An 11,360-nucleotide genomic window follows, 5' to 3' on the forward strand; every position below is an offset into this window, starting at 1 on the left:
TACGGTAACATAACTAACATTTGAAAGGCCAAACCTACCTGAACTTGCTTTCTGATTTTGCCCTCTCTCACAAAACAACAAGTTTCAATGACAGCTTTTATGTTACAAAACAGGATGAACTATTCAGTTTGTGTTTGAGATTGCCCAAGATGTGTGTTTGTCATTTAGTAAGCTGGGTCACAACCCTTAGGAAGAAAACCTCTTTGATCTTATTTTTTAAAAAAAGGAAATTTAAAAATACAGTCAAGTCCTTCCATTTCAATTATAAAACTTCAGGGGGGAAATACTATTTTTTGTGATACTTCTTTTCTGGGCATGTTCTCAGCAAAATAGAAAAAAGGAGAGTGTACCATTGAAATGCTTCTTTCCATTCTTGTCTCCCCTCCCTTTCTCCTACAACCTTCCTTGAGCTTCAGGATAACTCAATTCATTATACACAGCTGATCACCTCTCAACCTATTCCTGAATTACTACCCATCTTTTGGCTGCCCTGGCTCTAGGGTTGCCCTCTTTCACCTATCAGGTACACAACTGCCCATCTTATCTTTATAGTAAAAATGGTCAATGCTTCCTTCTTTCCAACCACAGAAAAACGTAACCAACTCACTTTGCTTTTCCTTGCTTGATACTGCCCTCCTCCTTCTAACTTTATTACCCATTATCTCCCCATCCTACTAGTCTAGACTTGCCTCTATATTATTCCTCCCATCTTTAAAGCCTCTCTCTTCTTCTCTGCCGACCCCAAACCTTAACTGTTCTTCAGGAACTGTTCAAATTCCACTCCTTCAAGGAGAACTTCTCCAACTCCTGGGGTCTTCAGTGATTTCCTCTATCTAACTTAGTTCTTGGGTCCCCCAGTACAGAACTCAATTATTATTATTATCATTTTGACCATGCTGCGTGGCATGTGGGATCTTAGTTCCAGGACCAGGCATCGAACACGCCCCCCTTGCAGTGGAAGCGCGGAGTCTTAACCACTGAACCGCTGGGGAAGGCCCCAGAACTCAATTATTTATTATTTCTAGTCTTTTCTTATTGCCTATATGTGCTGCTCTTGTGTCTCCAATTGCATTTTAAGTTTCCTGAGGGTAGGAACTTGGTTTTCTGTAGTGCCTTCGTTTACTGAGTTAACCGAGGAGACTGAAGATGGACCCATTTTGTGAACTTGAAATCCCAGACCAGGACCTGTGCCCCCTGAAGTGGAAGCACGGAGTCCTAACCACTGGACCACCAGGGAATTCCCTAGAGCAAACATTTTTTTAGCTCAGGAGGAATTTATGGGATTTGGATGGTCAAAGTCAGGAAAGAATTTTATACCATTCTCAAGGGAAATAATGACTTTTATTCAGAAACAGTCCTAAAACGCTAAGCCCAACAAATTTGGGGCCTTTGCCAAATGGCAATGCTGCATTTTTCACCTCAGCAAACTTCCAAAGTATTCTGTTATGGGGACAAAAACACTCATTCTGAACAGGGCCTCTCAATTTGGCTCACTTTTTGGACTTACAAGTGCATTTGATCTTGTACGTTTCCAGGATCCCCTCAGTTAAGTACTGCCTGCTGACTTGTAAAAGCAGCAGAGTTAATATTGATTGACATTCCAGAAGTTAGCCCCAGGACCATCACTCCACTTAATGAGTAAAAATCTGGAGGCTGTGGAAGTAGGTTACCAACCCAAGCTATATAGTTAGGGACACAGGTAAGATTTGAACCCAAGTCTTAGGCTCCCAGAGTCCTTGCATTTAACTTCTGTGTTATCCTGCTTCCTCCAGGAAATAAAAGGTTAAGTCCATTCTTTCAACAGATTTCTTGTTGTAAGGCTTACCTTCTCTGGGTCCAAAGCCTGAGAAGACCCACAATCCTGATCAAGGGATTCTATCAATTTCTGGGGGCTAGGGTGAGCTGGGTTCTTTGCTAAACACCAGAGATAGGGAGATACATTGTACAAAGTCCCTGATTTTGAGCAGCCTATGATCAAGTGAGGGTTCACAGATACTTAAACAGGTAATTTACATTAAACATGGTAAATGATATCCAGTAATAGACATACACATGGAACACTGCTAAGACTATAAGTATAATGGCCATCAAATCCAAAGATGAAACAAAAGTTAGTGGGAGTTCTGATACAGTCACATGCTATTGTACACATTTCATTTGTCCCAGGTGCTGACTTGACATCTACCATTATACTATGACCTTGTCACCTGTAATAATTCAATACTCACTAATTTTAAATATTATTAAACTGCAGAAGTTCTACTTCAGTGTCCATCAGTCAAGTGCGTATGCATATATAGTTTGAATCTTGACAGGAATAAAGAAATGTACAAACATTAGAATTTGGTGATAGCAACATTTGTTGTCATTACTGATATCTGGAGAAATACTTGACACGGGAACATTATACTGACTTTACCATGTCAATAGAACATGAAAAGGCTACTGAGGCCCAAAATATTAGAGAAATAAGTTAGAAGCTAAATTATCTCTTCAAGTTCATAGGATAAATTTGAGTCAGAGGCCACCTCTGTATTTACTGTCAAAAATGCAGAAATCATCAAAACAGCTGATTTTCTTTCTCTTTTTTTTGCCCTATCAGTTGCATTTAAAAGCAGAATTTTAAATGGCTCTGAAGAACCTAGGGGCAGGACAGGAATAATGATGCAGATGTAGAGAATGGACTTGAGGACACGGGCAGGGTGAAGGGTAAGCTGGGACGAAGTGAGAGAGTGGCACAGACATATATACACTACCAAATGTAAAACAGATAGCTAGTGGGAAGCAGCCACATAGCACAGGGAGATCAGCTCGGTGCTTTGTGACCACCTAGAGGGGTGGGATAGGGAGCGGGGGAGGGAGACGCAAGAGGGAGGAGATATGGGGATATATGTACATGTATAGCTGATTCACCTTGTTATACAGCGGAAACTAACACACCTCTGTAAAACGATTATACTCCAATAAAGATGTTAAAAAAAAAAGCAGATTTCTTTTTCAGTGATAATCCATATATCTGTGTATATTCTTTCTTTCTTTTTTCTCGTAACCATTTTTTAAATTTTTTATTTGTTATTTATTTTCGTCTGCATTGGGTCTTCGTTGCTGCACACGGGCTTTCTCTAGTTGTGGTGAGTGGGGGCTACTCTTCGCTGCGGTGCACGGGCTTCTTATTGTGGTGGCTTCTCTTGTTGAGGAGCACGGGCTCTAGGCACGTGGGCTCAGTAGTTGTGGCTCGCAGGCTCCAGAGCACAGGCTCAGTAGTTGTGGCGCACGGGTTTAGTTGCTCCGCGCCATGTAGGATATTCCCGGACCAAGGATCAAACCTATGTCCCCTGCGTTGGCAGGTGGATTCTTAACCACTGTGCCACCAGGGAAGCCCTCTCTTAACCAGTTTTTAATTGAAGTCTAGTTAATATACAATGTTGTGTTAGTTTCAGGTGTACAGCAAAGTGATTCATATATATATATATATATATATATATGTATATATATACACATATATATATTCTTTTTCAGATTCTTTTGCATTATAGGTTATTATAAGATATTGAATATAGTTCCCTGTGCTATACAGCAGGTCTTTGTTGGTTATCTATTTTATATATAGTAGTGTGTATATGTTAATCCCAAACTACTAATTTATCTCTTCCCCACCGCTAACCCCTTTGGTAACCATAAGTTTGTTTTCTATGTCTGTGAGTCTGTTTCTGTTTTGTAAATAAGTTCATTTGTATCATTTTTTAGATTCCACATATAAGTGATATCATATGATATTTGACTTTGTCTGACTTCACTTAGTATGATAATCTCTAGGTCCATCCATGTTGCTGCAAATGGCATTTGCATTCTTTTTTATGGCTGAATAAGATATATATATATATCACACCTTTATCCATTCATCTGTTGATGGACATTTAGGTTGCTTCCATGTCTCGGCTATTGTAAATAGTGCTGCTATGAACATTGGGGTGCATGTATCTTTTCGAAATAGCGTTTTCTCTGGATATGCGCCCAGGAGTGGGATTGCTGGATCATATGGTAACTCTGTTTTTAGTTTTTTAAGGAACCTCCATACTGTTCTCCATAGTGGCTGTACCAATTTACATTCCTATCAACAGTGTCTCCATACCCTCTCCAGCATTAATTGTCTGTAGACTCTTTAATGATGGACATTCTAACTGGTGTGAGGTCAACTACTCATTGTAGTTTTGATTTGCATTTCTCTAATAATCAGCGGTATTGAGCATCTTTTCATGTGCCTGTTGGCCATCTGTATGTCTTCTCTGGAGAAATGTCTATTTAGGTCTTCTGCCCATTTTTGGATTGGGTTGTTTGTTTTTTTAATATTAAGCTGTATGAGCTGTTAAACCAGCTGATTTTCAAACTCTGATGACATACATATCAGTTGTATTACTCAGTGTGTATGTCTTTTCCATTGTTCCAGCGTGAACAAATTGTATCAAAACAAATTCTAAGTTATAGTTACAGAGGAAATGGCTGCTCTGATGATGGGCAAAGGTTAAGAGGCTGGAACTAACTGCTCCTGCAGTGACATTTTCTCTGGGAGCAGAAGAAATCAGCAGTGGTAGAGCATAGAGGTTAAGAGCATGGCGTTAATTGTGATTTCACCACTAACCAGCTGTGCCACCTTAAGCAAAGTTGGTAACCTTTCCATGCCTTAGTTTTCTCATCTAGAAAGTAGGGCTAATACTTCAAAAAGCAGTTTAAAGGGTTAAAAGAGAAAATGCATGTTAAGTGCTTGGAATGGGGCTTGGCATCTGGCAAGCACACAGGAGACAACATGGCCACTAACCACTAATGGATCTGAAATGGCGGTGTGCCAGTCGACTCCACTGTCAAACCTTGGGTTGAGGGAGTGGCTAGTGGCTGTGCATGTACACACCCTAACACACACACACACACACACACACACAAACACACTCATGGAATATTATCTTGTAACAGGGATGCTGCTTCGCAGCCCTACTTTCTTGGCTTGTATGTGACTTACGAACTCAGATGATATACGAAAGTCAGCAGCTAAACTGAAAGAAAAATCTTAAACTCCAATTATTTTTAATATATATTTAAGAGATAAACATGTCAGAAATTCTAAACACAGAACAGATTTCTACACGAAGATTTCGAATTCATTTGGTACTCAGCAGATGTTAATACTAGGATCACCTCACTGTTACTCGATTTAGCATATAGACAACACTCAAAATGCTGGCTCTTTTATTATTAGTAAATAATTAATATTATTAAAGACATAAATAATAGTCCCATTTACTATTTCTTCTAATTAAGACAGGAGTCAGGTGGCTGAAAATGAGGACCAGGTCAGAATCGGAATAACAGCCAGGCTGGGGTAGTGATGAGATACAGATCTAGTGCTTTTAAAATGTCTTCTGAAGAGGAACACAGTGGGTTTAGTGGCTCTGAAGCCCAAGGTAAGCCTGAGCTCTTCAGGCTCCGCACCAGAGGGAATGAAGGGATGGGGGTGGGGCAGGATGAGGCCGGAACCATGCGTGCGTATATACCTTGCATCCTGTTGCCACCTTATAAATGCCTCACAGCAAGAAAAATGACTGGTTAGTAAAGAGGGAGATGTGATTACACAGAGGTGCCTGCCTCTGCTCCCACAGATTAAAAAACCCTAGGAGCTAAAAAAGATATCTTTTTCAAAAGGTACAAGCTGACACCATAATGACCACTGTGTACAGTCCTTCATGTGCATTCTTTCTAATCCTAGCAACAACCTCTCCGCCAATAAAGGCATTAGGAGTCTTATTTTAAAGTTAAGGCAGCTGGGGGCTTCCCTCATGGTGCACTGGTTAAGAATTGGCCTGTCAATGCAGGGGACACAGGTTCGAGCCCTGGTCCGGGAAGATCCCACATGCCGTGGAGCAACTAAGCCCACGAGCCACAGCTACTGAGCCCGTGTGCCGCAACTACTGAAGCCTGTGCACCTAGAGCCCATGCTCCAAAACAAGAGAAGCCACCGCGATGAGAAGCCCTCGCACCACAACGAAGAGTAGCCCCTGCTCGCCGCAACTAGAGAAAGCCCGCCCACAACAACAAAGACCCAATGCAGCCAAAAATAAATAAATTAATTAATTAAATAAATTAAAGATAAGGCAGCTGAAGAGCAGAGAGGTGAGGGAAATTTTAAGGTGACACAACAGGTAAGTGTAGGAAGTGGGATTCATAACAAGTCTGTTTGATGTTTGATGTATGCTGCTTAAACATTGCCATACTGCTTCTCTATATCCTGTCCTTGACCAGGATATACAGATTTCCAAGCACTTCTACCCGATTACTATTTTTTAGAACATTCAGGTGGGTCATAGGAGTCCAGGGAAGTTCTCCATCTTTCTTCATCAAAGGTGAGGTGGGGCTTTTGCCACTAACATACAGGCCACGTCTGCCTACTGCGTCCCTCAACTCGTGATCCCTCGTGGGCCCTCTCTGACGCCCCAGGCCACTCCTGCCAACCAGCAACAAGCTGGCCCTCCTGGCCGCACAGATCACCTCCCAAGTGTTGGTTACCACTTGGAAAGCTGGCTCTGATTCCTCCAGACTCTTAGCCAAGTGCCTGCCACCCTCACATGACCAGATCTCCTCTCTCAAGCCTGGGGGGAGAAAAAGTTCTCCTTTCTGCTTCAAGTTTCCTTTTTTAGCTTTTATTTCGAGGCTTGAGCAAGAGTCATTCCAGAATTGCAAAAGATAGTTTCCATGGTTCTACCAAACCAAACTTTAAAACCAAGACTCAGAACAGAAACCATATGCTGCTGTCCAGCTCCATGGGGGAAATGCCATTTACTCTGCCAAGTCTCCAGAGATGAGCTGCTCCTCGGGCGAAAGAGATTTCAGGAGGTGTGCATTTATATACCACACACATTTCCAAAAACAAAAAGCTGTTCTATAGTTGCCTTGGAATTTTTCAAACACTAAAAAAGAAAGTTACATATTAACCAGCTGTACCCCCAGTACACCTGTTTATCCCAAAGGGAGTGATTAAAATTTGCTGACAGCCTTGCAAACTATCAGAGAAGTACCAGAATGACCAGAATGTCCCAAGTTTAATAATTAACAAAGTTAAAAAAACAGAGTCTAATTCAGACTCTTTTATTTTTTTTAATTTTTATTTATTTATTTTTTTGCGGTACGCGGGCCTCTCACCGTTGTGGCCTCTCCCGTTGCGGAGCACAGGCTCCGGACGTGCAGGCTCAGCGGCCATGGCTCACGGGCCAAGCCTCTCCACAGCACGTGGGATCTTCCCGGACCGGGGCACGAACCTGTGTCCCCTGCATCGGCAGGCGGACTCTCAACCACTGTGCCACCAGGGAAGCCCCTAATTCAGACCCTTTTAAACCACTGTGTCAGTCACCGACTAATCCCCAAATTCTGATTTTACCACTTTTCCCATTCTCAATATGATTTGGCAGGACCTGCAAAAGGATTGGTAGTGAATGGATGTGAATATCAGATCCAATCAACTGCTGCTTTGTTGGTGTAAAGTTAAAGTTCATTAATTCAACTCATTTTGAGTGCTAACTGGGCCAGGCAGAGCTCTGGAGCTGGGGTTAGGGGTTCTCAGGGAGAAAAAGAAACACCTCCCGGGGCTCCAGAGGCTTACAGCCTAGTGGAGGAGAAAGATATTGAACAAGAAATGACATTAATATATGAACAATGAAAAACTCATGGAAAAGAACAAGATGGCAGAGGAAAATTAAACAAAGGCATCTAATCCCATTTAGAGGGATTTGGGAAGGCTGCCCCAGGGAAATGACATCTGAGCTAAGATCTGAGGTTAACTAAGTGTTTTTCAGTTTCTCAGTTTCCTATCTCTCTCATCAAACTATAAAGAATGACTGTAGGGCTTCCCTGGTGGCTCAGTGGTTAAGAATCCACCTGCCAATGCAGGGGACACGGGTTCGATCCCTGGTCCAAGGAGATCCCACATGCTGCGGAGTAACTAAGCCTGTGCGCCACGACTACTGAGGCCGTGTGCCTAGAGCCTGTGCTCCACAACAAGAGAAGCCACTGCAACGAGAAGCCCGCACACCGCAACAAAGAGTAGCCCCAGCTCCCTGTAACTAGGGAAAGCCTGCGCGCAGCAATGAAGACCCAACGCAGCCATAAATAAATAAATTAGTTTTAAAAAAAGATTATTATTATTATAAAAGAAAAAAGAGTGACTGTAATATCTTCCTCGCAGTGGAGGAGGTAAGCACGCCCTTGTCCAGTTCTGTCCCAGGCGTCCTCTCTTCTCTTTCTGCTCTTGGTTTGGGTCATTTCATGGACTTAAGTGGCTTCAACTAAAATTTCTCTGTCACACAACTCTGTCAGCCCAACTTGTTCCTTGCACTTCCAGCTGCTAGACATCTCTCCCTGGGAGTTCACCCAGCACCTCCAACTCTAGATGTCCCATCTTTCCCCCAAGCCTGCTCTTCTTTTTGCATCACCATATTCCTGTCACTTGACACATGCCATCTGTGAATGAAAAATCACCAGTGGCTGTTCACTGACCTCAGAAGGAACTAAATCTTTGTGGGATGACATACAAGGCTCCCCACAATTCATCCCAACCCACCTTCGTAGCCTGGTCTCTCACAAGTCCCCCCAACACTCCACACTGAAGTTCTTATGTTTCCTAAGCATGAGAACATCTCACATATTTGTGATTTTATATAAGCTGCTCTTTAGCTTCAAATACTTTCTTCATCTAGTCTCCTGGTGAATTCATATCCATTCCTTAAGATCGACTTCAAGTGTCACCTCCTCTGTGAAGTCTGCCCAGATATTCTCAGGCAGAGTTGGACACGCACTTTGCCTAGAACTTCCTGCTACTAAGGCATCTATCATAGGTCATGAGTTTTACTTGTTCATGACTCTGCCTTCTGCCTCAGCGTGTGACTACCCCAGGGGCAATGGCTCTGCCTAATTAACCTTCCATTCCCTTTGGGATAAGATGTGGGACAGGAAGCAAATGTTCCTTGAATGAATGGATAATGAATTAATGAGTGGACTCCTCTTGTGACACCTACCGCTTTCTACCTTGTATTGTCTTTGCCTGGATACCTCACCTCCCTTCCTGAATGGACAAATCTTCCAGGACAAGAACAATGTGACCCATTTTTGCATCCTCTACCGCAGCTGGCCCTAATGCCTACTGTTTGAATAAATGAGCAAAACTCTTGCAAGACCTTGTGTCATACATATGTCGGACTTTGCAAAGCCATTTTCACACACATTGCTTCACTTACCTTTCACAAGGACCTTGTAACCTAGCTATGACTAGTTGGTGTTATCCTCATGTAGAACAATGCCTATTCTATGTAAGGTTCTTGAGAAAAGGCAGATCTACTCACCAGTCCCTTGTTTGGAGAGTTTGGGGGTCAGAGTAGAGATTCATCACTGTTGGAAAAAATAGCTAAAACCTTATCTATCTCTCCTATACGAGTCTAACATGAATAATTTGAGTGAGCTTGAAGGTTTGGAGTATGAATCAGAAAGGCCAAAATGAGAGAGAAAACAGAAGAATCTGAACCCGTTAGACACAGTTTGGGCAAGAAAAGGAAGGACTTTGGGGGCCTAGAAAGAGAGGCTTCAGCTTCCCTAAGATGGGGTGCTGTGCAAGGCAGCATGGAGGCACATCTAGCGATATTTTCTAAAACACCTAGGTAGATATGATTTTGAGTCCAAGTTCTTCTAGGAGAGAAGATGTCAAAAATACTGAAAGCCAATGGCATCTATATAGCCTTAGCCTACCACAACATGCTGTTGCGCTTATGTACCTGTGTACCTGCAGCACCGGCCACAGAGCCTGGCATGGGTGAGCTCAGGAGGAACCGGGCAGACAGAAGTGGTAACCCCTGAGATCTGACTCAAAGGTGAGGTAGGCTGGAGTGGAAGAGCAGCACCCAACATCCAACACCTTGGTTTCTTCACCCGGCACAAGGGAGTCAGAGCACCTCTGCCCTGCCCGCCCCACAGGGAACAAGGTGGAGCCCTGCTCCTGAGATCTGGTTAGGGCACATTTTAGCCAACACATTCATGGGTTGTGGAGGTGTCCTAATTACTGCTCAAGCACCAGGAGGTCCTGCGGGTTCGGCCAAAGCATCGCCAGGGGTCTGTTAGCCAGGCTGTTTTGGAAGCATTCCTTATTTCCACTGACTCCATCCCATAGGAGCCGCCTGACCCTCCTGAGAGGGTGGGTTCCCCCACTGACCCCATCCCTCTTCTGGCTTCTGTTTTTCTGGGGGCCCTGCTGTGTGCACGGCCCCTCTCCCCCCGTGTCTAAGAGGGTAGTTTCTGTCCCCATCCCTGTTGGGCTTCTTGGCCACCGCCACTGAGGGCGGGGAGGAGGGAATGAGAGGAGAAGAGGCATTTGACAAGAAGGCCCTGCAGCCCCAGGCAGACACATGGCAATCATGGAACCACAAAGAATCAGGGTGAGGAGGGTCGTTGGTAATCGACTGCCCCAGGGTCCAATCCTTTCTGAACTGGGAGCTGTTCAAGGTCGTTTTCCTGGTTCCAGAATAACAACACGCAGTGGTGCACGCCTGCTCCAAGTAAGGATGTAGAGTGTCCAGGTCAGGCTGCAACAAAGTGACTGACCTTTGCTTGGGGCAAGTGACTGACCTTTATGCCACCCCCTAGTAAGACTCTGTCCCCTGCCCATTTTCTTCCCCCGCGATTTGAAAATTCCAGCTAGCTCAGGCTTGGCAGCTGTCCGGGGAAAAGTTCAAAGTCCAGCCCCAGACCTTCAACACATTTCCAGCCCTCGGCTTCTGTCCAGGGGCGCACCAAATCCTTCCCCCGAGGGGCGCACGAAGGGTCTAGGGGCTCCTGGCGGCACCCCGCCCCACTGCCGCCCTGCGTGCCTCCCTGGGCGGCCACTTGTCGGAGCCCGGGAGGAGGAAGGAGGGCGCGCAGCCGCCACTGACCTGAGATGCCGCCCCCCACCACGACCACGTCGCATTTGCTGCTCATGTTGCTCGTCCCTCTCCGGGCCACCTCGGTGCCAGCTGCTCCCGTGTCTGGATCGCGGCCCCCGCCCGCTGCGCTGCCCCCGCGCACCAGCGCCTCAGCCGAGCGGCTATATTGCCGGCCGAGGGCGTCGGGTCGCGGAGCCCCGCCCGCCCGCCTACGCGCCGGCCTGGTTGGAGCGCACCGCCCCCGACCCCGCCCGGAGCTCCGCCGCTCAAACCTGCGGAGGGCGGACGCCGGGGCAGAGAGGTTACTTAGGGCCTGCAAGAGTCCATGCCCGGAACCACCACCCTTTGGCCTTCTGCACTGCACGGTATTTTCCCATCAGCTTCCCTGGTGCGCTGTTCAGCTTGGGGGCT

The 11,360-nt window shown here is 45.1% G+C and overlaps 1 protein-coding gene across 1 annotated transcript in view; it reads right to left on the reverse strand.

Moving 5' to 3' along the window:
• The window catches only part of MAOB (monoamine oxidase B), a 113,800-nt gene extending 102,675 nt beyond the window's left edge, over nucleotides 1–11,125 (reverse strand). The window contains exon 1 of the mRNA XM_065901093.1: nucleotides 10,959–11,125. Coding sequence (XP_065757165.1) covers nucleotides 10,959–11,004 — 46 coding nt within the window. The 5' untranslated portion in view covers nucleotides 11,005–11,125. The remainder of the gene's footprint in view (nucleotides 1–10,958) is intronic.
• Nucleotides 11,126–11,360: the final 235 nt, after the last annotated feature.

This window comes from Phocoena phocoena, chromosome X (genome assembly GCF_963924675.1).
Source record: "Phocoena phocoena chromosome X, mPhoPho1.1, whole genome shotgun sequence".
Lineage (NCBI taxonomy): Eukaryota > Metazoa > Chordata > Mammalia > Artiodactyla > Phocoenidae > Phocoena > Phocoena phocoena.